The sequence below is a fragment of the Pleurodeles waltl genome, chromosome 7 (genome assembly GCF_031143425.1).
Source record: "Pleurodeles waltl isolate 20211129_DDA chromosome 7, aPleWal1.hap1.20221129, whole genome shotgun sequence".
Classification (NCBI taxonomy): domain Eukaryota; kingdom Metazoa; phylum Chordata; class Amphibia; order Caudata; family Salamandridae; genus Pleurodeles; species Pleurodeles waltl.
Window position 1 is genome coordinate 1,056,647,600 of NC_090446.1, and position 26,994 is coordinate 1,056,674,593.

Genomic DNA, 26,994 nt, shown 5'->3' on the forward strand with positions numbered 1-26,994 from the left:
TTCCCTTGCTCTATTTCATCTGGTTACTTACTGTGGCCTGTGAAGCAGACTGGAAAGTGACCATCAACCACAAATAATTTAATTAGACTTACATTGTTCAGTGCACACCCAGGCCCAGCCAGAACCAGGCACAGTTTCCACCACTAATTACAGAAGACAATACTGGCCAATGGGATCTATCGAGAAGGTGGAACGTACAACCAGGCACAATTGGGAGTTGGCATGTGAAACAATCTGCAATCCAGTGGACCAGTGGGCTCAGTTCTCAGTGCTACTTCTTGAAAATCAAGCTCACACAATGAAAGCTCTAGCTCCAGCACAAGCCCGGCCAGGGAGGGCTTCAGCCTGAATCATCATGGCTAAGAAGAAGCTGAACCACGCCTTGTAGCTACTTCAAAATAGCCCAAACCTGTCCTTACAGAGCGTTATTCTCCCCAAGCTGAGATCACTATACAAAAAAGCCACATGGGAGCCAGCAAAATCCGAGGCAGACCTGTACTGGTGCACAATACTATCGGCCTCAAAAAGAAATGATGCCAGAGAGTTCAGTCGATTGCTGAACCATACTACAGGCCTGGCGTTGCCCCCTCAACCTTCAATATCTTGTAAGCTGCCTGGAAGTTTTACCTCCAGAAAATGTATGGGGGGCCCAACGCCTCTACAGGGGTACCATGAAATAGGGCCTTTAAGCGGTATGTCCTGTGTGTCCTCTAAGTACTATCACTGCAGGAGAGGTGGAGAAAACAATCACTGCTGGCTGACATGACAGTGGCCCAGGCTCTAAAGGATTACCGCAAGCAATTTGTAAACAGAATTGCCGCTACTGGGCTAAACACCTATCCATCTTGTACTACTATGTTCTCTCCAACCAGGTTATCCCAGACAGGGATCCTGGCACAGATCTACAAAGCAGGAAAAAAAATGCTACCCTTGAACTACCAGTTGATTGCCATCCAGGATGGGAAGGCAAAATATTTTGCAAAACTCCTGCTTGCCAAACTGACAGTGTGGGCAGAAGCAAGTTCTTTAATTGCGGTGAACCAAACTAAGGTTAATAAGAAAACATGAGCAACCACAAACATCCTAATGCTTGCTCTGCTAATCGATCAAGCCGGGCACCACTCCTCAAGTCTCCAACTGTGTTACATGGACTTCCAGTCTGCTTTTGACACGGCACAGTGTAACATCTTGTGGTCTAAGTTGCAAAACTGGGGAATCCCTCCTCTTCGCCTAAGGGCCATTCAACTGTTGTACACCAACACATGGACAAGGGTAAGGCTTGGGCACAGGTGCTTCTATCTCGAAGAAAATGCCAACGAGTAATCGCGTAAAATAAGGATGTGTCTTAGCTCCGTTTCTCTTCAATCTGGATTTAGATGAGCTGTCAGCTGTCTGCAATAGCGTTAACTCACACTCGCCCATGATGTCTTGGTTTAGTGCTCTCACAAGCTGTATGCTGACAATGTTGTTTTGATTAGTTACATCAAGGTCGGCCTTCAGCGATTAATTAATTCAGCTGCCCAGTATGCTGCAAATCATGGGCTACAAGTCAATCTTAACAAGACAAAAAACTATGTTGGTGACAACAAAAAGATGCCTGCCACCAATTTTTCCCCTAGAAGGCTCAGCCCTGGAACCTGTGTCAGAGTATAAATATTATGGCATAATCTTTGACTCAATAGGTGCCTTCACCAAACAGTGCTGTGCGATATAAAGGAGAAATAACACTTTGACCTATGCCTTTTGCTGTTTACAAAACTCTTAAAAAGGAATGTCCTTCCAGCCTCTCCTTCAAGTTGGCTGCTAAGCATGTTCCATCTCTAACGTATGGAGCGGAGGCCTTGAGAGGAAGAGCTGACAAAATAATTGATAAAGCTATAAGAGGAGCATATTAAAGTGTGTTCAAACTCCCCTGCCATGCCTCTCTAGCTCAAATTCGACTTGAGTTTGTCTTAGGGAAACAGAACTTAAGCAGTATGGGAGAGTTCCTGAAATTTTATTACAAGATAAAAAGTGAATGGTGTTCCTCCTTAAATAGTATCATCTGGAAGGCCCTAAATGGTCCAAGAAACTCCCAGGCCCATGACTACTAAAACCTAGCTCTAACTACTTTTAAGGCAGAGGAGCTCTGGCCCTCAAGCTTCTCTCAGTCCGCCTGTAATAGAGTCATAAATTCAATTGGCACAAATATCTCATCCCTCAATGATAAAACTGTGCTGGATCAAAGATCTGATGCTTAGATGATAACAGCCATGTATGGCCTTTTAAAACCCCAATCATACTTAGGGGAACTGTTTGGGTTAAAAGCCAAGCTCAAACTGCTGAATCTCTGGCTAGGTGATCTATGTACATGCATTAACTCCCCCGTTTGTAAGAGATCCTCCACTGAAGCTACTTGTCGGCTTTACAATTACTCAAAGGAAGATATTCGCCACATTGTCTGTACTTGTCCAGCTTCAATGACAGAACGAAAAGGTCTGCTGAGACAGTTCCTCTTTAGCACCGGTATATGTACATTGACAATCGATTATAGCCTGTCTTCAAGGGAAGGACGGAATGTGCGTTGCAGACTCAAAACTAGCAAAGGTAGTAATATAAATGAACTTTTTTTAGATTATGATCAGGTTTCCTGCAAATTGTTTGAGATTCCAATTTAGAAAGTATGAAAGCTGAATTGATTACTAATAAATTTGCACGGACTAACTGTTAAGAATTTACATGATTTAGGATAACAGAGAAAATCGTGTATCTTGGAGAATGTGCCCACTGATGTGGCCACCATCAGAGGTACGACAATTAATAATGAATTCATATTTGAGGTTTAAATGATCTGCACATGTAGAATACAATGTATTAATGGATCACATTAATATATTGGTAATATGTATTTACTTAAATTATATTAACCATTGATTAATTACAAGGCTTGGGCCTAGCCGACAGGGCCTCTTGTTATGTGACATGGCATAAATAAATGTTCGTAAATGTTTTTTGAAAACAGAGAATTAATATTGTACATTGTTCACACAGTGCTGACCAAGCGATATGTAAAATGTCTTGTACTTTCTCATGAGAACTGCTCGTTAAAAATGTACTGCAATAGAAGTGGATACTTTGTAGATTTGATGCGTGAGAAGAGGCTGTTCGAAGGATTGAACAATGGCCGCACTGACTGCAGCTGGGATTGCAACTAAAACGTTACCTGACGATGGGAACAGGAGAAGAGGAGCCAATCAGGCATGTGAAAGACTGTTTAGTTATATTTTAGATTTATAGTTTAGAGACTATTGGTCCTACTGGGAACGTACGATTTCCTGACCAATGATGGCGTGAGAAGATACTTGATGGACTTTAACTTAGTCCGACTGCACTTAGGAATTATAGCTTACTTTCTGAGTTCATTCGATCTCACTCCCTACCCCCTTAGCAGGCCTGTTCGTGGAGCACAGCAGTTCCAGATGTTCCTTTCCTTATAGTTTTATCCTTAAAGAGAAATTGTGTTAATGCTGATTCTTTAGCTTAATGTCGCTAAGTTGGTACAGTTGACATACACCTTAACTGTCCCATTGCTGATGCTAACCAGACGGATGTCCAACTGATGAACAAATCGCAGCTTGCCGATCTACTGAGGAGAGGTATAACGAAATGCTAATTGTTTCAGTTGTAGATGATGTTCTTTTCTTTTAGGTACCAACCGCTATTTTGATAGAGCCCTAGTTAGATGTTTTCCAAATTAACTTTTGACTAAATTGTTTTGCATGAAGCCCAAACATGCTATTCTAATTGGAGGGTGAGTTAGTATGCCCAAATGTTGACAAATGTTATTAACAAAGAATCGATTTGTTCACTGTTGACTCTAAATGTATGCCATCTCTGTTGTTAAATTATTGATGTTATTAATTTGCACTGTAACTCTGGAATGTTTCATTATCAATGCTTTAGTTAAATTGAGATTCTTTAGACGCTTTGGTCAGCCGATGTTGTTTGTACATGCTTATCATTTGTTTAAGGAAATGCCTCCTTCGCATGGTTACCCCCTGACTTTTTGCCTTTTGTTGATGCCAGCTATGATTGCAAGTGTGCTGGGACCCTGCTAACCAGGCCCCAGCACAGGTGTTCTTTCCCTAAACTGTACCTTTGTTCACACAATTGGCACAACCCTGGCACACAGATAAGTCCCTTGTAAATGGTACCCCTGGTACCAAGGGGCCTGTTGCCAAGGAAGGTCTCTAAGGGCTGCAGCATGTCTTATGCCACCCTGGGGGCCCCTCACTCAGCACATGCACACTGTCTCACAGCTTGTGTGTGCTGGTGGGGATAAAATGACTAAGTCGACATGGCACTCCCCTCAGAGTGCCATGCCCACCTCACACTGCCTGTGGCATAGGTAAGTCACCCCTCTAACAGGCCTTACAGCCCTAAGGCAGGGTGCACTATACCACAGGTGAGGGCATATGTGCATGAGCACTATGCCCCTACAGTGTCTAAGCAAAACCTTAGACATTGTAAGTGCAGGGTAGGCATAAAGAGTATATGGTCTGGGAGTTTGTCAAACACAAACTCCACAGTTCCACAATGGCTACACTGAAATCTGGGAGGTTTGGTATCAAACTTAGCAGCACAATAAATGCACACTGATGCCAGTGTGGGATTTATTGTAAAGTGCACCCAGAGGGCATCTTAGAGATGCCCCTTAATACCAGTCCGACTCCTAGTGCTAGGCTGACCAGTTTCTGTCAGCCTGCCACAACCAGACAAGTTTCTGGCTACATGGGGAGAGTGCCTTTGTCACTCTGTGGCCAGGAACAAAGCCTGTACTGGCTGGAGGTGCTTCTCACCTCCCCCTGCATGAACTTGAACACCTGCGGTGAGCCTCAACGCCTCATGCGTTTTGTTACAGCGCCACAGGGCACCCCAGCTAGTGGAGATGCCCGCCCCTCCAGCCACTGCCCCCACTTTTAGCAGCAAGGTTGGAGGAGATAATGAGAAAAACAAGGAGGAGCCACCCACCACTCAGGACTGCCCCTAAGGTGCCCTGAGCTGAGGTGACCACTGCCTTTAGAAATCCTCCATCTTGAGATTGGAGAATTCCCCCAGTAGGATTAGGGATGTGCCCCCCTCCCCTCAGGGAGGAGGCACAAAGAGGGTGTAGCCACCCTCCAGGACAGTAGCCATTGGCTACTGCCCTCCTGACCTAAACACACCCCTAAAATTAGTATTTAGGGGCTACCCAGAACCCAGGAAATCAGATTCCTGCAACCTACAACAAAGAAGAAGGACTGCTGACCTGACAGCCCAGCACAGATGACGGAAATGACAAATGACTTGGCCCCAGCCCTACCGGCCTGTCTCCAGACTCAAAGAACCTGCACAGCGACGCATCCGACTGGGACCAGCGACGTGTGAGGACTCAGAGGAGTGCCCTGAACCGAAGGACCAAGAAACTCCAGAGAACAGCGGCACTGTTCACCAACAGGAAAAAAAATTGCAACTTTGAAACAACTTTTAAAGGACTCACTCTTCCCGCTGGAGGCGTGAGAATTCACCCTCTGCACCCGACGCCCCCAGCTCGAGCTTCAGAGAACCAACACTGCAGAGAGGACTGCCAGGCGGCTGTGACCTCGTGAGTAACCTGAGATTACCCCCCCTGCACTTTCACAGCGACACCTGCAGAGAGAATCCAGAGGCTCCCCCTAACTGCGACTGCCTGGAACAAAGAATCCGACGCCTGGACCAAGCACTGCACCCACAGCCCCCAGGACAAAAAGGAACCGAACACCAGTGCAGGAGTGACCATCAGGCGACCCTCTGCCTAGCCCAGTCGGTGGCTGGCCCAGGAAGCCCCCCTGTGCCCTGCCTGCATCGCTAGAGTGATCCCTGGGTCCCTTGATTGATTTCCACAGAAAACCTGATGCCTACTAAGCACACTGCACCCGGCTGCCCCTGTGCCGCTGAGGGTGTGTTTTGTGTGCCCGTTTGTGTCCCCCCAGTGCTCTACAAAACCCCCCTAGTCTGCCCTCCGAAGACTTACCTGTTGGCAGACTGGAACTGGTGCACCCCGGTTCTCTATAGGTGCCTATGTGTTATGGGCCCTCCTTTGACCTCTGCACCTGACAGGCCCTGTGTTGCTGGTGCGGTGACTTTGGGGTTGCCTTGAACCCCCAACAGTGGGCAGCCTATGCCCAGAAAACTGAACTTGTAAGTGTTTTACTTACCTCAGAAACGTAACCTTACTTACCTCCCCCAGGAACTGTTGATTTTTCCACAGTGTCCACTTTTAAAATAGCTTATTGCCATTTTAACCTATACTGTGTATGTTTCTGCTCAAAGTTCCTTACTTACCTGTGTGGAGTACCTTGTATTTTATGTATTTACTTCAACTCTTGAATCTTGTGGTTCTAAAATAACTTAAGAAAATATATTATTTTCTATATAAAAACTATTGGCCTGGAGTTAAGTCTTTGAGTGTGTGTTCCTCATTTATTGCCTGTGTGTGTACAACAAATGCTTAACACTACCCTCTGATAAGCCTACTGCTCGACAACACTACCACAAAATAGAGAATTAGAATTATCTAATTTTGCCACTATCAACCTCTAAGGGGAACCCTTGGACTCTGTGCTCACTATCTCTCACTTTGAGATAGCATATACAGAGGCAACTTCCTACAATTTGGTTTTCAGACTAATTTTTTGTGATATTAGCATTGTTAATATAGGGAAATAAAGATTCTAAATTTTACTAAAAGGTGTGGTTATTAATGGCTGAATGGGTCATGGTACGTAAAGATTATTGACTCCAAAAGATTGATGGTGTTTTAGTGATTATGTTGTTATATTGCTGTTGAAGTTATGAGCCATGGTGGAATCACTTTAAGCGTAGTCAAAAGGTCCATCGAACCTCTAACGTGTCCTCTTATAAATAAATTATAAAAGACCAAATAAGGCCAGACGCACTCACATAAGTATTGAAGTATTGTGCCAGGATTGAGCGGTCCTTCTCGGTAACCACCTAATTTATTGGGCACCAATCAGTCTAGGCAAAAGCAGTTTACACTTTTAAGCAAGACACTACGCATTTTCCCCAGAGCTATTACTCCTTTAAAGGTTTTATGGTACGTGCCTCGTTATGGTCATCTTGTGAATCAGTCTTTAAACTGACTGCTGAGGAAACTGACTCTAAATTCCCGTAGGGTGAAATGTAATCCTGTTAAGGCACTAGGCACTTTTTGGGAGTATTTGTAAGACGAAAAGAAAATCAGATCTATACAGTTGGCAGTGGTGCTTAGGACTGCTACAAGTTTATTTAAGTAATGATGGCCAGCAGCACATGGATTTCATCTTACGCTTTTTAAAAACTGTAATTTTATAATTGTAAGTTTCAATTAACTGAATAATAAAGATCATTAATTCATTCTACCTATTCATTCACTAACTTATTCAACCATACACGCACGCACTCGTCCACCCACTCATTCCTGCAGCCTCTCAATCATTCCATTAGCAATACACACAAGCATGACAATTTAAATCAAGAGTTAATTGAAAAATAAGCCAGACCTACTGGTTTTGTCAACGCTTGATGTTATATAACACACGCGAAGAAATGAATCAAGCACTACCCAAGAGGATTGCGTGTAGAAACTCCATGGCGTCAAATTCAGATTTTCCTAGCTTTAGTAAAGGAAAGTCTAGATTTTATTAAAGAAGCGGAGGCGAGTATTATACTTCCTTTTCTTGCTTTATTTTAAACAGCAGCCAAGATAATAAAGCAGAACTACACATCCCATGAAGCATAGCGAATGAAATAAATGATGAGGTCATAAAGAATAACCAATGAAAAACATTCAACCACAATAATTATCTTAACTGCGAACAACAAGCCCTCTTTTCTTGCAGGAGCAGATCAAAGTGGACGGAACAATGGAATAATAATCAAAATAATAGAGAAAGCCATTAATAGCGTGAAAAAGTCTTTGGCAAAGTCCAGGGAAGAAGGAGAAGACGACTTCAGGTGGATATCTCCACATCCGGAAGGCACTGTCCGCTGATCGTGGGAGCTAGCAGAAGAAAGATCTTTCAAAGGAAGGGTCTTTGACACAAAACCAGCATGTTCAAGTCGAAGCGGTTGGTGCAGTAGAAACCGGCACTGGAAAAGAAAAGGGGTGGGTTAATAAAAGAGGTGGGATAATACTCGCCTCCGCTTCTTTAATAAAATCTAGACTTTCCTTTACTAAAGCTAGGAAAATCTGAATTTTATTACAAGAACGGAGGCTCCTATTATGCTTGTTTAAAGCATATTAACAACAGAATCAGCCATTGAAGAAATAGGTTTACAATAAAACGTTTTAAAAGTGGAAACATTAGACCAATCTGCCGATCTAAGAATGTCCTCTAATCGAGCTCCAGCTAAAAGAGCTTTAGAAGCCATAGCACCTCTGGTCGAATGTGCTCCAAAAGAAGTAGTGTCAACACCAGCAAGGGCCATGACCCACCTAACCCAGCGAGCAAGGGTAGGAGAGGAAACAGGTTTATGAGGTTTAGAAAAAGATATTAGCAACTGGGAGAAAGAGGACATTCTTAAATCAGCAGTTCTAGCAATGTAAACTTTTAAACACCTAGCAACACAGAGTTTAGGATGTGAAGGGAAATATGGATAATGAACCACAGAAATGTTAGTCTTAGTTCTTCTATAAATCCTAAATGACACATTAGAAGGAGAAAACTGGACAGAGGAAACGTCCAAAGCTCTAACATCAGAAACACGTTTCAATGAAACTAAGCATAACAACATAGTTAGCTTTGCAGACAGATACTTCAAAGAAAGTAAATCATTATCCAGCCAAGAATTAAATAAATCTAAAACTAAATTCACATCCCATAAATACGTGTATTTAGAAGTCGGAGGATGAGAAAATCTTACTCCCTTCAAAAGTCGGCACACCAAAGGATGTTCCCCAACAGGTTTGCCATCTATTCGGATATGTTCGGCAGAAATGGCAGATCTATAAGTATTTACCGTTCTGTATGCTCTCCCCTGGGAGGCTAGAGAAGCTAAACAGTTAACGATTAGGGTCACATCGGCTGAAAAGGGATCTGAATTCCTGTCCAAACACCAGCCACACCAGACCAACCAGGCAGATCTGTAAACCTTAGATGTTCCTGGGGCCCAAGAATGGCGGATATACTGGGCAGCTTCTTCCGAAATTCCGGGGGTTCTCCAGGCTGACCCGAAATCTTCCAAGCCACAAGAGTTAGAGTTTGGTTGAGAACCATTTCGTGAGGATGACCCTCTGGATCGAGGAGGAGCTCCGGAAACGAAGGAATCAAAACCGGACAATCTATTGATAACTCCAGAACCGAAGGGAACCAAGGCTGTGTCTGCCAAAAGGGAGTCACTAATACCAAGGAGGCTCGTTGACGACGAACCTGGGCAAGGACTCTGGCTATCATCGCAAAAGGGGGAAAAGCATAGTTCAGAGTGGGAGACCAGTCCTGGAGAAAAGCGTCCGTAGCGAGAGCTTGAGGATCCGGTCTCCAACTGTAAAACTTTGGGAGGTGGCAGTTTAACCGAGAAGTGAACAGATCTATCGACATGATACCGAACTTTGAAGAAAGATTGTTGAATACTGAAGGATGAAGTTGCCAATCGCTGGAGTCTTTTAGATAGCGTGAACACCAATCTGCTATTGTGTTCATTTTTCCTGGAAGATATTGAGCCGTGACCGACAATTTCCGAGGGAGGCAAAACTCCCAAAAGCTTTTGGCTAGATCCGCAAGGGGCTTGGATCTCGTTCCTCCCAGATGATTGATATACTTTACTGCGGAAATGTTGTCCATCTTTAAAAGAATAGAGCAACTTACCTTGTCCTTTGCAAACGTTCTCAGAGCAAAGGAGCCTGCAAGCATCTCTAAACAATTTATGTGCAAGACAGACTCCCTCTCTGACCATACGCCTCCAGTCGAGACGTTGCCACATCTTGCGCCCCAACCTGTCCGACTTGCATCGGATTCTAATACTAGATCTGGGGCCGCAGAGAAAATAGCTCTTCCGTTCCAGGCTTCCAAATGATCGAGCCACCACCGTATCTCTGCACGAGAGTCTTGATCCAACGGGACTATATCTGAATACTGAAGACCTTTTTGAAGATGGCGAATCTTTAACCTTTGAAGAGCCCTGTAGTGTAACGGACCTGGAAATATGGCCTGAATGGAAGAGGCTAAAAGACCTACAATTCTTGCCAGAGACCGAAGAGAAACATGGGAGAGACTTAGAATCTGTTGTAATTCGCGTTTTATTCGCGTCACCTTCTGAAGCGGTAGAGATAGAGATGTAGTTTGAGAGTCTATGAGGAAACCTAGAAACTCTACTTGAGTGGAGGGAACTAGAGAAGACTTCTCCATGTTCACCAGAAACCCAAGGGACTGTAACAGGTGAAGGGAGACATGTAAATGTTGCAACAGGGTATCCTTGTTCTGAGCCATTATAAGAAAGTCGTCTAGATAGATGATTAATCTTATGCCCTGTGCCCTTAAAAAGGCTACCACCGGCTTCATTACCTTTGTGAAGCACCAAGGAGCCGAAGCGAGCCCGAATGGGAGAGCTTTGAACTGGAAAATTTAACCTTCCCATTGAAACTGAAGGAATTTCCTGTAAAAGGGATGGATTGGAATCGCAAAATAAGCGTCTTGAAGATCCAGACGTACAAACCAGTCGCCCTCTAACAGAATGTCCCTGAGATGGAGGATTGTCTCCATTTTGAAATGGTTGTAAACTACGTAATTGTTGAACAGTCTTAGATTTATAACTGGACGAAACTTTTTGTTTTTCTTTTGAACCAAAAATATGGTACTGAGAAAACCCGAGGGATGAAAACATGTCCGCTCTATCACATTTTTTGAAACCAAAGTTAAAATTTCCAAATTCATTAGACGGGATTGTTCCTGAGAAAATCTTAAAGGAGGAGGAGGGGGGGAAGTTTGGGAGGGAATCTGATAGAGATCTATGCAATACCCCTGAATAGTTTGAAGAACCCAAGGATCCGCGGTAATTCGAAGCCAATTTGACAGAAAATGGGCTAACCGACCTCCCACCGGAAGATGGCCAAAATTCAAAACTCTTACCTGAGACTTGTCCCCCTCTGTGACGGTAACTTATGGTCCTGAAACCTCTCCCTCTTTGGGGATAGAATTGAGGTTTGAACTCGGGGAAGTAGAAAGAGGAGCCTCTGAAGCTGCCACCACGGTAGGTGAAGCGGCCGGTAAAGCGGCTACTTCCTTCACCGGCCCTGCCAAAAACCCTAGAGTTGAAAATTTTCTTCATCGAGGTTTGGGCTTTATCCAGTGTTGTAAACGTAGAAACATATCTACTAAGTTCTTTGATGAACGAGTCCCCAAAAAGAAGACCGTTAGCCTGCAGTCCCTCTTCTCTGGACGCCAAACTGCCCAATTTAGGTTCAATTTTGAGCAATAGACTATTTCGCCTCTCCTGAGACATGGCAGTGTTCGCATTTCCTAATAAACAAATTGCCCGTTGGGCCCAGTTGGACAAAGCATCAGGATCAACCTGTGTACCCTCCAGCCTGGCATCTTCAGCTAAATCGAGGATTCTGGTTAAAGGACCGACCAAATCTAAAAGCTTGTCCTGACACACGGACCATGCACGATCAACTCCTTTTTTCGGATCTTTTCCAAATTTAGAGAAGAATAGAAGCATATTAGGATCTATCGCAGGAGTAGAAGTTATGCTGTGTGGGAGAGAGGGACGGGGGCATTCTGATTGCAATTTGTTTCTTGTGGTTTTGTCCAAAGATTGTCTTAAATGACACAAAACGTAATCTGCTACATGATCAGAAGGAAACCACTCGGTGGAATTTGGGTGGTGAATCAAAGTGGGATCAAACATTGGTTCTCCCAGAGCGTCGAGAACAGTAAAATCATAAACACGAGAAGAACTCGAATCAAATGGAGAAATTTTCTGCCTTTTCTCCGAAGGCCCTTGCCAGAGATCATCAGGATCCTGAACATCATCAAAATCCCCACCATTATAATCCATATCGTCATCAGTATCCCTCAACTGCGTTATTTCAACAGGGGAGGGATCCGTGTCCACCGTATTAATCTCCTTACAGGGGGAAGGACCAGCAATCTGGGGGAAGTCATTAGCGCTTGATTTCGTCTGTGCTTTTGTAAAAGAGCGTTTTTTGCCCCTGACAGATTCAGAAACGTCAGAATTTTGGGCGGACAATTTTTTAAAAGAGGATTCCAATTTTTTGGACATTTGTAACATAGACGTAGAAACCACCTGTTGGACAGTATCCTGAATAAAAGAATTCAAATCTGCCCGTAAATTATCCAAATCAACTTTACTGGAGCCATCCTCTCCTTTTTTAGCCATAGTTAGCTAAGAAAATAAATAACTAGTTAATAAATAAATAAAGAAGATGCCAGGTAGAAAATGCACAAATTGAAACTAATGCCAAAGAAATGCGGTGAAGAAAGGGTTAAGTTGAATGCCACCAAGAAAAAATGGGCGTGGAGAAGAGGAAACACCCTCAGAGGAAAGAGGCGTGTCCGGACTCGCAACCCGAGACGGAACGGACGTGAAAGACCAATTCCTCCAGGCGAACGAAGGGGAAGAACTCTCCGATAAGCGAGAGCCTCCCGCGAAGTCTTCAGGGCTGCCGAGCTACTCCGAGGTAAGCGCTGAAGAGAAAGACGCTTACCTCAGGAGCGCGAGGCGGGAGAGCCGAACGTTCTCAGAACGTTCGGCTCGACCGCGAAAGCGCGATGCGAGCGCTTAACAAACGACAATAAAACTGAATAAAGGCAACGGAAAGAATAATACATACATAAACAAAGGTATTATAAAAATGAAACGTAATTATTATTAAAAGACAAGAACTAAAATACGAGAATACATAACATGAAAATGTAAAATGAGGTAAAAGAACTTATCTTGACTGCGAGCAGCAAGAAAAGAGGGCTTGTTGATCGCAGTTAAGATAATTATTGTGGTTGAATGTTTTTCATTGGTTATTCTTTATGACCTCATCATTTATTTCATTCGCTATGCTTCATGGGATGTGTAGTTCTGCTTTATTATCTTGGCTGCTGTTTAAAATAAAGCAAGAAAAGGAAGCATAATAAGAGCCTCCGTTCTTGTAATAAAATTGAAATTCCGCTTCAGAAAATTTCTACTCCAAACCGTCTGCTTTTAACCATTAGCCTTCGTCACTGCTCATTGCGAGGCGGAACCTTTGTGCTCCGGAACCTTGCTTCCTCGGCGGCTGTTGAGGCCGGATCCGCAGGCGGCGGACATGTTTGTTTTGCTGTCAGCTGCCAGCTCACTCCATTAGCACACAATGCTGCTTCACACGCAGAGCTCCTTGCAAGAGTCTGTGGACGGGGATGAGAGGGAGCTGGAGAGCGAGGAGGCGACGGCGGAGGAGCGGCGGGCTGAGAAGCAGAGCTCCGCCACCTACTACTGCCTCTACCTATACCAGGCCAGCCGGTGAGAGGAAAGATTACCCAGCTGCACACCCGCTCCCACGCTTTCACTGTCGCCGCAAGCGAGCTCCCTGTGAAAGTGGACTATAAAGCCTAGCGCAATGGGAAAAAACATTCCCGTGCAGCCGGAGTATCCCGGTTGTGAAAAATACGAACAATGTCATTTTACTGATTTTAGTCCAAATTAACATTATTTGTATCTTGTAAAATGGGCAATTTTTAAATCGTTCTCGCTTAACACCTTTCAAGCTTCAGTGCAAGTTACACGGGGAATTGTTTCCCCCCGATTTCTCTACAGTTCCCTTCGTTACCAAATCTTGTCATGTGAAAATAATTGTTCCTTGCTACACACATTTGTTAAAACAGCAACGCGACCGCAGAATCATGGATACTGTTCCCTCGTAGAGGGGTAAAACTCCCATCTAACAGCTGCTAATGAGAGCAGGATTTCCGAACGGTGAGACAAACATTTCCCGTTAAACGACCTTTCAGAAACAGATCCTGCCCCTCCCTCAATGTTGGATTTGGAAATAAGTTACCTCAGAGCCTACAAATTCAGTATAGGGGGCCAGGGTGTGGCAGAAGAAAGGGGGTGGATTTGAAAATAAGAGTCTGAGGGTCTGCGTGTACATTTATTAAAAATATGCTGCAAAGAAATTGGCACCAAGGACATATATGACAGTAAATCTGTATTAGATTACTTAATCGGTCACAAAGAGGGCGTTTTTAAAATATTTTACATGGTTAAGAGTTCTGCTGCAGAGGTCGTTGCGTACCCAGCAATTTCCAGGGGATCATAATTATGGTAAAATAACTAGTGGTTAAAACACTTCTGGAAGGGTTATGTGTTTAGTCCAGCCACAGTTTTGCCTCATAAAGGGTAATGAGCCTGCTACAAAGCATATCGTGTGATATGCACATGCACAGAGTTGTGTTTTATATAGATAGTTAAGTGGATTACTGCTTTTGACTCCAAGATTATTTCATTACTCCCAGTTAATAAATTGCACACCTAATATAGCACAGTGATGTTTACTGGCTTCAAGGAGCTGCATTCTGATTGCAAGTCATGGGTTTAGATCCTTCTTGTTTTGTTCTCAATCTGTTGTTATTCTAACATTGCAAAGAAGGGTTCCTTTGTGAAGTAATACATTCTTAGTATAGACAACCTCTTTCACTGGATTACGTTCTAAATCCCGATTTTGTGTTTCTCCCCATTGTTTACTCTTAACATATAATGTCTACAACTATGGACAGGATGCCATTCCTACACCTTATAACCCTCATTGTCTTAAGTAACATTTCCTATCCATAGGTTTGCAATCTTGTATGATTTATTGTGTCTCTGTGTGTTATGTAAAGTGACCTAACACCCTACACTGGGACAAGTAGAGCTATGAAAGAATTACATTAAAAAAGAGGTTCCGGTGGGATCCTCCTACTTTTCAGCTCTGCCCGTTTCCAACCCAAGAACACATCTACATGGAAATAACGTATTTCTCAGAAGTCTGCCTGAGTATAGCTGTAGGTACGGATCCTTTACGTCTGAACAACGGACCATGAGCTGTTCAATGGAGATTGGGCTCCCTTCCTACTCCTCCACACCTCCTTATTGTGCCTCTCCCATAATATAAGAGAAGGAGAAAAGTATCTATGGCTACCCCACATTTTTACCCATTGCCCAGAACAAACCAATGGCATGTGGTGGAGACTGCAAAAGTGATATTCTGTGAGAGCTCTGATATCCAGAACTGTTGGGATAGATTACTCTGACCTGCTTCTAACAGCTCACTGAGCAGACAAACCTGAACTAGAGAAGCTCCACCTGAATAATAGGAACAAACTGTTTATGTAGTTATGCATATTTATATAGCGTGGTCATTACCCAAAGGTGTCAGTGTGCTTTACAAGAGAAAAAGTTTGTTACATGGACATTACAGATGGTTTAAAATAGACAAAACGGGTATACGCCATTACAAAGGTTGAAAATCCAACAAGGTAGACCATCACATAAAACAGAATGTACAAAGCCGTGAAAAGGTTGAGGTAGTTTACAGAGTCTAATAAGGTATATATGGCTACAGAAAGGTTGAGGAAATATACACCCATAAAAGGATGAGGTAGTATAGAGGTCTGTGCTAAGAGTTGATTAGTGTTTTAGCTAAAGTATTGTTGGAAGAGAAGGGCTTTGGGGTCAGTTTTGAAAGTTGTCAACAAAGTAGTTGTGCACAGATTTGGAGGTAGTGAATTCCAAATTCTGGTTGTTCTTCCCCAGAAGGATTGAGCCATTAATCATCCCCATTTAAAGGATGGTGGTTTAAGTAGCATGGTTTTGGTGTTTTGCAATGGTTTGGACCAGCTGAGTCCACACAGAAGACGTAGTTGATAGCAAGCATTTTTGTCCATGGAGCTGATTTGAGAATTTAGGTTGAGTCTTGTTAGACTTTTCGTCCTTGGCGTGGTCTCCCTTAACTTTTTGCCTCTGTTCCCCAGGTTGTTGATGTGTGCTGGACTCAGATTTTACTGTTTTTGTTACTCTGGGCACTTTACCACTGCTAACCAGTGCTAAAGTGCAAGTGCTCCTTTACAAAATGAAATGTGTATGTAATTGGCTTATCCATGATTGGCATATTTGATTTATTAGTAAGTCCCTAGTAGAGTGCACTAGAGGTGCCCAGGGCCTGTAAATCAAATGCTACTAGTGGGCCTGCAGCACTGGTTGTGCCACCCACAAATGTAGCTCTGTAATCATGTCTCAGACCTGCCACTGCAGTGTCTGTGGGTGCAGTTTTAACTGTAAATTCGACTTGGCAAGTGTACCCACTTGCCAGGCCTAAACCTTCCCCTTTCTTACATGTCACACACCCCTAAGGTAGGCCCTAGGTAGCCCCAAGGGCAGGGTGCAGTGTATGGTTAAGGTAGGACATATAGTAATGTGTTATATATGTCCTGACAGTGAAATATTGCTAAATTCGTTTTTCACTGTTGCAAGGCCTGTCCCTCTCATAGGTTAACATGGGGGCTACCTTTAAATCTGATTAAAGTGTAGATTCCCTTTGGGAGCAGATGGACATGTGGAGTTTGGGGTCTCTGAGCTCACAATTTAAAAATACATCTTTTTAGTAAAGTTGATTTTAAGTTTGTGTGTTTGAAAATGCCACTTTTAGAAAGTGAGCATTTTCTTGCTTATACCATTTCTGTGACTCTGCCTGTTTGTGGATTCCCTGTCTGGGTCAGTTTGACAGCTGGGCTGGTTGCACCTCACACTAGACAGTGACACAAAGGGAGCTGGGGTGTAGCCTGCATATCCTGATGAGCCATCTGTGCTAGGAGGGAGGGGAGGAGTGGTCACTCACACCTGAAAGGGCTGTGCCTGTCCTCACACAATGCAGTCTCCAACCCCCTGGTGAGTGTCTGGGGCCTGGCCTGGGCAAGGCAGGATTTCACATTCCAAAGAGACTTTACTTCGAAGTCGGCCTACTTCAAAGGAGAAATTGAGTATAAAAAGGGCACCCAAAACCACAGACCTGAGAAACACTTCTGGAACCAAGAGGAACCTCTGCCTGGAGAAGAGCTGAATAGATGAGGAAGAAGAGCTGCCCTGCCTGTGACTGTGCTTTGTGGAGCTATCCTGCAGTCGCTGCTTCTGCCAGAGTAAGAGGGATAAGACTGGACTTTGTGTGCCTTCCATCTTGAGAAGAAATCTCCAAGGGCTTGATCCAGAGCTTGCCTCCTGTTTGAAGTCTCAGGGACAGCAAAGACTTCTCTCTGCCAGCACCTGGAGTCTCTGGAGAGACTCCTACTCTGCCCTGTGGTGCCCATCCAGGTCCTGGGACCCTGAAAGGAGAAGCTGGCAGCATAAAGACAAGAAAATCCACGCACAGAGGGCCGTGCGGGGAAAAGATTGACGCAAATCTGATCTGCGGCTGAAAAAACTACGCGCCGCCGGCTCCGCAGCTGAGAAACGACGCTCGCAGGAAACGCGACTGAAGAATCGACACACAGAGCAGGAGAAATGACACGCAGCATCACTAATGGAGGCTGGGAGATCACAACCTGCGCTGCGGGATTTTCAGATCATCGTGCAGCTGGATTTTCGACTCATGTACTGCCGTGCGGAGTTGTTTTTGACGCACACCCGCCCGTGCGGGGTTATTTTTGATGCGCACCAGGTACATTTTCACTCTAGCAGCGCTAGTGTGTATTTAAAACTACTTAAAGACTCTTTTTGATTTTTAATTGATAACTTGACTTGTGTATGGTGGATTTTTTGTCGTTTTGGTCTTGTTTTGTTTAGATAAATATTTCCTATTTTTCTAAACCTGTGTTGTCATTTTGTAGTGTTTTAATAAAGTTACTGTGTGTGTTGGTACAAATACTTTACACCTAGCACTCTGAAGTTAAGCCTACTGCTCTGCCAAGCTACCAAGGGGGTAAGCAGGGATTAGCTGAGGGTGATTCTCTTTTACCCTGACTAGAGTGAGGGTCCTTGCTTGAACAGTGGGTAACCTGACTGTCAACCAAAGACCCCATTTCTAACAAGTCTTTTGTCTAGGATGACTCCCAGAGACTTGGCACTGTCAAAAGTGGTGGGTTTACTGTTGAGGATGTAGTGTGCCTCTGTTCCGGAATGCAGCGTAGGTATTTATTTTGAGGAGGAGATGAAGAAAATTTCAGTTTTAAAAGGGTTTTAGCCTTAGGGAGGATAAGAAGTAATTCATTAGTGAACAGATTTTTAGGGTGGTAACGAGCAGCAAGATATCGTTTGTGAGGAGACACTTGGTTACAGCTATGTGTTATCTACGTATAGGTGATTGAAGATCTCTTAAGGTGGACTCTAAGTGGCATGATGTATAGATTAAATAGAGTTGTGGCAAGGATAAACCCCTGGTGCACCCCTTGGCTCACCACAATCGGTGAAGAGAGATGGCCATCAGTTTTTTGAGTGTGTCAAGGAGCATGTGGTGGTTGACTGTGTGGAAGGCTGGTTATAGGTCGAAAAGAATCAGGAGGCAAGGGATGTCTTTGCCAAGAATTTGAAAAACATTGTCGACCACCTGTAATAGTTGTTTCTCGGCTGAAGACCTGATTGAAACCAGATTGGAATTCATCTAGGAAGTTGTTGCTTTTATGTTGGATTTTTGTGGAAACGCCTGGCCTCGAAAATTCTTCAATTGGGATCAAGACTTCTAGAACATCTCTATTATGCATACTTCCTAGCCATCAGTATTACGGAGTATCCCACTTCATGGATGTGGACTTAATATTGCTTGACGCCCAGGACATATTGTTTGGGGTCAAGAACAACACATTTTTAGGTTATTTTGTGTTTGGGACAAGTAGGCCCAACCCCCTGCAACACAAATCCTTAGGCTGCCAATTTCAGTACCACATTATGGATCAGGGAAAGGAACTGTCTGTAGTTGAGGTAATATTTGTGTCCATATGTTAATGCTGCTGGAACTTACATTCATAGTTCATTAACGTTAAGCCTTTATTATTGGGGTGAGCGCTCTAAATAAATGTTGTAAGCTCACCCTGCACTACTGACAGTGGTTGATTAAAGAAATTTGTCCACACTTTTGCAAAGTTTAGCAATATGAGGCTACGTATAATGCTCCCAGAATACTTTCTGATTAGAAGCAGATATTTGCAGAAGTTTAAAGCAAGATTGATGATTCTTTGCTTACAAAATAAAATGTTCACAAAAAATTTTAACTAGAAAAAAAGTTTTTGCTAAACTACCATTTCTTTAAAGCATCATTTGGTAAGATGTATTAATACATGCTAGTATTTCCAAAACCTGTTCATAATGGAAAGTCAGTGTAACCAGTTTCAACAGGATTATGGGAAGCATGAATATAAACAAGCATTGGCAAAGCCGATAGGTCCGGCATTGATGGTCAGTCTTTTGGTTTTGTCAATTCGCACCTTGTTTTGACATGGCTTTTGTAAAACTTTATTGTTGTGGAAGCTGCTGTGCCCTTACCATTTTAATAAATATTAGCAAAAGTATTTTTTAATCTCAAAAAGCACGCATTGCCACAGTAGTTCCTGGCAGCGAACAAAACTTCTTTATGTGCCGATATGCTCCTTGTGAAAGAGCAGATTGCAATTTTTCACAGTGAAGCAAGCCTAGAGATGAATAGAGGGAGAGAGAGATCATTTTATTAAAAAACAAAAGGTTTTGGTAAATGACTTATTTAGGGGCCCAATTCTTATGGAAAAGCACAACAGTGCACCCATGGTATATGTCTTTGCCTTAGTGCAGATTTACCAATTTCATGATTTTGCAAGAATTTACAGAAGTAGACCAAGAAATAATACCCCTAGAAAATATCTGTGAACGGTATTTTAGCATGAGAAAATGTGCGTGTGTAGATTTTTAAAATAAGGCTATTGCTAGTATTCAAGGCCTACTTAGGGATGTGGAATTCAGATGTGGAGGTCAGACTCCCAACCTACACTTCCAGACCCACTGGAGTTAACTGCGGAGTCCCCCAAGGACCCTCACTGAGTCCCACACTGTTCAATGTATATACATGGCCCCTCTTGCTGCCTTCGTCAGAAGTCACGGTATGAACATCATGTCATATGCTGATGAGACACAACTCATTTCCCTCACTGAAGACCCGGACATGCCCAAAAGGAACTTTCACTTAGGAATGTAAGCCGTCGCCACCTGGATGAGAGAAAGCTGCCTCAAGCTTAACTCCAACAAGACCGAGCTCATCCTCTTCGGAAACGCCACCTCAGCTTAGGACTCCTGGTGGCCCACATCCGTCAGAGCCCCCCCCGCACTGACTGAGCACACCCGTAACTTAGGAATCATCCTCAACTCCTCCCTATCCATGACCCGCAAGGTAAACTCTGCCGCCGCCTCCTGCTTGCACACACTTCGCAAACTATGGAAGATCTTCAGATGGATCCCAGCAGACTGTTGCAGGGCAGTCACCCACGCCTTAGTCACAAGCAAGCTCGACTACAGCAACGCCCTCTATGCCGGCACCTCAACTAGGAACATCAAAAAAACTTAAACTCATCCAGAACGTTGCCTCCAGACAGATTATGGACCTCCCTTGCCAAGAACACATCTCCCAAAACCTGAGGAACCTCCACTGGCTACCGGTCGAGAAGCGAATCACCTTCAAGCTTCTCGCCCACACGTACAAGGCCATACACAATGCAGGACCAGCATACCTGAACCACCGCTTCTCCTTCCACATCCCCTCCAGATCCCTCCATTCCGCCCAGATGGCCCTGGCCACTGCCCCTCGCATCAGCAAAATCACAGCTGGAGGACGATCTTTCACCTACACTGCAGCAAAGAGCTGGAACAACCTCCCCCTGCACCTCAGACAAACCACGTCGCTCACCATCTTCAGGAAGAACTTCAAGATGTGGCTCTTCGGATGAGACCCCTCCTTTCTCCCCCAGCGCCTTTAGACCCTCACGGGTGAGTAGCCGCGTATTACAAATATTGATTGATTGATTGAATTTAATAATATATCTACTTGTTGATGGGATAGGTTGCTTCATAAATCTACTTGTATTGTGTAAAAAAAAAAAAAAATTCTACTTGTCCCTTTGGTGCCATGTAGTGTAGCGATAAATTATGGCAGCAACTTCATTATAGAGGAGCTCTGATAAGAGCCTCTCTGATTATGATGGGGCTAACCCAACTTATTTGACTAAATTACGCTTTGAAGAAATGGTACATAAAATGACACAGCTTAGTAAAACATTTTTTTGTCGTGTTGCATTTTTTTTGTGAACATTTTATTTTGAAAGCAAAGAATCAACAATCTTCTTGTCAACCTTCTGCAAGTATTTACATTTAATCCAAGAGCATTCTGTGAGTGTTTTACGTAGTCATATTGTTAAACTTTGCAAATGGTGTACACATTTTTTTTTACTAGAACCAGTCAGTAGAGCAGTCGGAGCTTACACCGTTTATTTAGAATGCTCACCCTAATAATAAAGGCTTTGCATTACCATATATACAAGTTCGAATAGCATTAACATATGGACACAAATATAGTCTCAACTATAGACCATTCCCTTCTCCATAATATAGTACTGTAATTTGACAGACAAAGAGTTAGGCTTAGGCTTCAGGGGGTTGGGCCTACTTGGGCCTACTTGCCCCAAGGCCAAAAGAAACCTGAAAACTTGTTGTCCTTTACCCCAAGCAATATATGTCCTGGGTGTTGGGCTGTTGGAATTCCACACCCTGCCTACTATAGTATTACCCCTGGCATAATCAGAGGCTATTATCAAAGCTCTTTTATAATGAGATTGCTGTCCTAATGTGTCACTACACTACATGGCACCAAAGGGGCAAGTAGATTTTCTTACAGGACAAGTAGATTTATGAAAATACCTGTTCCATCGACAATTAGACATTTTATTAAATTCCACATCCCTGCATCTCCAAAAAATCAAGAGGTAGAAGTAGTTAGGTTTTGGAATAGCCCAAACAAATGGTCAATGATAATAGGACCTACCAACAACAATTCCTGGTGTTTTTCCTGTCTCATGACAGAGAGAGAGAGAGAGAGAGAGAGAGGTAGGATTGGCCCTTCCTTGGTTTGGACCTCAGACAAGGATCGCATGAGCCCGACTTCTTTGTACAGGTCATAGAGTGATTGAGATGCGTGACGAAGGAATGGAGGATCTGGGGGAAATTGTTTGGACCTTGAAGTATGTCCAAAAATGAAAGCCTGCCTAACTATGCTTGGTTGTTAGTTAGTGGGCAAATAAGGTACGTTTTTATCTCACCTTCTGTTTTGGGAAGGGATGTGTTGAGTGCGGGGGCTGCATTCCTTCTATGGTATGTTGTCATAGGCCTGGCACAGTGAAGGAAACGAGCATTTCACTGTACAGTGGATGTGTGTCTAGTCCTCCGCACATGCCTGTCCACTTCCTGGTTTAGCGCTTCCTTATGTTTTTTTAAGAAGCAGCACTGTAATAGGTGTGTTTTCTGTACCGCTGTCATAGCCAAACACTAGTAAGAGAAAGCAGTATGAGACTTCCAGACCAAATTCCTTGGAATCCTGTTATAGACCTCCCTTTTATCTCAGAAACCAGTCTGGGAGAGACAGTAAAAGTTGCCAAGAGAAGGATTTTAAGGATATAATAAGGTGAATGCTATGGGAGACTTTGACTGGCTTTAAGTCTAAGCATGTTGTCAGAAAGGAGGCTTTTTTCCAACATTCTGCCTTTGTCTGATGGAGAGGAGTCTTTCTTGTGACACATAAGGACAAATACATTGGCAAAGAATGTTTACTTGAGATTCTTTCAGGAATTCATACTAAGATGGGGTTTTAAGTGGAAGAAACTTTTTGTTTGTCAATAACCGGTTCTGCACCAGTTTCTTAGAACCAATGCTCCTGACCTACCTCTGCACCAACATTTTTAGAAGTAATTATTTGCAAATGGAAGGACCCTGATAACATTCTGGTACTGTGCATTATGTCTAAACTCTATCCATTAGAGCAAATGGTTAAGAAGCTCCCAAAATGTGTAGCAGTAGATTATTTAGTGGCAAGTCTAGTGAGAAGAGATTCTCCTCTGTGGAAGAGTACATGTTGAATGACTCTGTAGACAGGAATACAGATTCTGATCTTAAGACAGCCTATGCTTGCTTGAATCTGGCCGTGAGGGCTGGTATTTCTGGGGCTTAGATTAGCCATGGCCTTATATACCACTTTAAATAAATTCTCAAGCCTCAAGTGGATTCTGAATGTACTTCCTTGTTTGTGAATCTATAGAAATAAGTAGAATTTCTATGACATTTCATTTGCTGTTGTTAGATTAGCAGCTTTGTCAGAGGTAGCCATAGTTGTGGCTAAAAGAAACATTTTCCTTAGTGAATGGCTCACTTCATCTCAGAAAAATGCAGTGCTATGTCTACTATTTGAAGGAAAGAAGCTGTTTGGATCAGAGCGGGAAGGAAAAGCTGTATAGAATATGTAAAGAGAAGAAAAATTCCTTCTCCTTTTGGACAATGTCAATCTTCCACATCAGAATTCGTCAAGGTCTTCCTTCAGCTAACCTTCAAGAGAGATATAATTCCTATATGAAGAAGCAAGAAAGAGGAAGCTTCAAGAACTAATCTGAGCAGAAAAATAAACTGTCGTCTCCTGGGAATTTTGAGTGTTCCTGACTATGCCAAGGCTGGTCGGGAGTAACCGTTGGGAGGAAGAATAAATTACTAACTACAGAACTAGGAAAAATCATCTTCAGAGTCTTGGGTTCAAAGAGTTGTGAAGGACAGGTACCTAATAGAGTTCTGTTGGTTTCATGGCTTACACCTGAAGGGCTTTTTAGTTGTCCCCTATTTAGATGACTGGCACAGTGCAGCACTCAAAATTTAATTGTCTCTAGAGGGGTTGATGACATTGGTGAACTGATTAACTAGCCCTGGTGGTCTTCTGAACTTTGCAAAGTGTCATCTTATAACGTCCCAGGATCAACTATCCTTAAATGCATGTTTCACAACAGACATAGGAATGGTTTACCTGCTGGAGAAAAGAGCGGAGAGGCTGAGAAGAACACAGTTTTGTCTCGGAGTCAGATGTCAGCAAGGTTGTGGTTAGGAGTTCACGGAGACACGACCTCTTGTGTTTTTCTTTTAATGTGGGCCAAGCTTCAACTAAGGGTCTGATTACAATATTGGCATACAGGATTACTCTATCACAAACATGACGGATGTCCTGTCCGCTGTATTACGATCCTATTATATCGTATGGCGATTGTAATATGACAGACTGCATATCTGTCACATTTGTGACATAATATTCCATCCAAGATCGTAATCAGGCCGGTAGACCTCTATTGATTCATCTGCTAAAATATTGGAAAATGTCATTTATGAAATTTGAAAAACAAATTCAATTCCAGTGGTTCATCACATTGCTCAACAACTTCAGTGGTGCTTAACAAATGATTCATTAACCCCTTCGCTGCCAGGCCTTTTCCCCCTCCTGTGCCGAGCCTTTTTTTGGCTATTTGGAGCAGTTCACGCTTAGGCCCTCATAACTTTTTGTTCACATAAGCTACCCACGCCAAATTTGCGTCCTTTTTTTCCAACATCCTAGGGATTCTAGAGGTACCCAGACTTTGTGGGTTCCCCAGAAGGAGGCCAAGAAATTAGCCAAAAAAGAGTGAAAATTTCGTTTTTTTCAAAAAAATTGGGAAAATGGGCTGCAGAAGAAGGCTTGTGGTTTTTTCCCTGAAAAGGGCATCAACAAAGGGTTTGCGGTGATAAAATCACCAGCTTCCCAGCTTTCAGGAACAGGCAGCCTTGAATCAGAAAACCCAATTTTTCAACACAATTTTGGCATTTTACTGGGACATACCCCATTTTTACGATTTTTTGTGCTTTCAGCCTCCTTCCAGTCAGTGACAGAAATGGGCATGAAACCAACGCTGGATCCCAGAAACCGCAACATTTTTCAAAAGTAGACAAAAATCTGAATTCAGCAAGGGGTCATTTGTGTAGATCCTACAAGGGTTTCCTACAGAAAATAACAACTGAAAAAGAAAAATATTGAAATTGAGGTGAAAAAAACATCAATTTTTCTCTACGTTTTACTCTGTAACTTTTTCCAGCAATGTCAGATTTTCGAAAGCAATATACCGTTACGTCTGCTGGACTCTTCTGGTTGCAGGGATATATAGGGCTTATAGGTTCATCAAGAACTCTAGCTACCCAGAGCCAATAAATGACCTGCACCCTACAGTGGGTTTTCTATCTATGCCGGGTATACAGCAATTCATTTGCTGAAATATAAAGAGTAAAAAATAGCTATCAAGAAAACCTTTGTATTTCCAAAATGGGCACAAGATAAGGTGTTGAGAAGCAGTGGTTATTTGCACATCTCTGAATTCCGGGGTGCCCATACTAGCATGTGAATTACAGGGCATTTCTCAAATAGACGTGTTTTTTTACACACTGTCTTACATTTGGAAGGAAAAAATGTAGAGAAAGACAAGGGGCAATAACACTTGTTTTGCTATTCTATGTTCCCCCAAGTCTTCTGATAAAAATGATACCTCACTTGTGTGGGTAGGCCTAGCGCCCGCGACAGGATATGCCCCAAAACACAACGTGGACACATCACAGAAAACAGAGGTGTTTTTTGCAAAGTGCCTACCTGTAGATTTTGGCCTGTAGCTCAGCCGCCACCTAGGGAAACCTACCAAACCTGTGCATTTCTGAAAACTAGAGACCTAGGGGAATCCAAGATGGGGTGACTTGTGTGGCTCGGACCAGGTTCTGTTACCCAGAATCCTTTGCAAACCTCAAAATTTGGCTAAAAAAACACATGTTCCTCACATTTCTGTGGCAGAAAGTTCTGGAATCTGAGAGGAGCCACGAATTTCCTTCCACCCAGCGTTCCCCCACGTCTCCCGATTAAAAATGATACCTCACTTGTGTGGGTAGGCCTAGCGCCCGCGACAGGAAACGCCCCAAAGCGCAACGTGGACACAGCCAAATTGGTGAAGGAAAACAGAGGTGTTTTTTGCAAAGTGCCTACCTGTAGATTTTGGCCTGTAGCTCAGCCGCCACCTAGGGAAACCTACCAAACCTGTGCATTTCTGAAAACTAGAGACCTAGGGGAATCCAAGATGGGGTGACTTGTGTGGCTCGGACCAGGTTCTGTTACCCAGAATCCTTTGCAAACCTCAAAATTTGGCTAAAAAAACACATGTTCCTCACATTTCTGTGGCAGAAAGTTCTGGAATCTGAGAGGAGCCACGAATTTCCTTCCACCCAGCGTTCCCCCACGTCTCCCGATAAAAATGATACCTCACTTGTGTGGGTAGGCCTAGCGCCCGCGACAGGAAACGCCCCAAAGCGCAACGTGGACACATCACATTTTTTCATTGAAAACAGTGCCTACCTGTAGATTTTGGCCTCTAGCTCAGCCGGCACCTAGGGTAACCTACCAAACCTGTGCATTTCTGAAAACTAGAGACCTAGGGGAATCCAAGATGGGGTGACTTGTGTGGCTCGGACCAGGTTATGTTACCCAGAATCCTTTGCAAACCTCAAATTCTGTCTAAAAGAACACATTCTCCACACATTTCGGTGACAGAAAGTTCTGGAATCTGAGTGGAGCCACAAATTTCCTTCCACCCAGCGTTCCCCCAAGTCTCCCGATAAAAATGATACCTCACTTGTGTGGGTGGGCCAGGTGCCTGCAACAGAATAAGGCCCAAAACTTGTAGAGATAGAGGGGATAGCACAGCAAGTTTATAAGGACATATTCTTTTATACATCTTTAGACTGACTCTGCTTTGGGGACCCACATAAGTGGGGTGTCATTTTACTTGGGAGGCTGAGTGGAACACTGGGGAGTAGGAATTTTGTGCTGGAGTGGTGATCCTACGAAGAAAAGTCAGGAAAATATGCTTTTTTTAAGCACATTGAGGTTTACAGAGGAGTCTGGGTAAGAAAATGTTGGGGGAACCACGC

General features: G+C 43.4%; 1 protein-coding gene across 1 annotated transcript in view; it reads left to right on the top strand.

Annotated features, from left to right (window-relative positions):
* Positions 1-13,266: 13,266 nt before the first annotated feature.
* C7H17orf75 (chromosome 7 C17orf75 homolog) overlaps positions 13,267-26,994 on the top strand; it is a 181,184-nt gene continuing 167,456 nt past the window's right edge. The window contains exon 1 of the mRNA XM_069199950.1: positions 13,267-13,512. Within this exon, the coding sequence (XP_069056051.1) occupies positions 13,364-13,512 (149 nt within the window). The 5' untranslated portion in view covers positions 13,267-13,363. The remainder of the gene's footprint in view (positions 13,513-26,994) is intronic.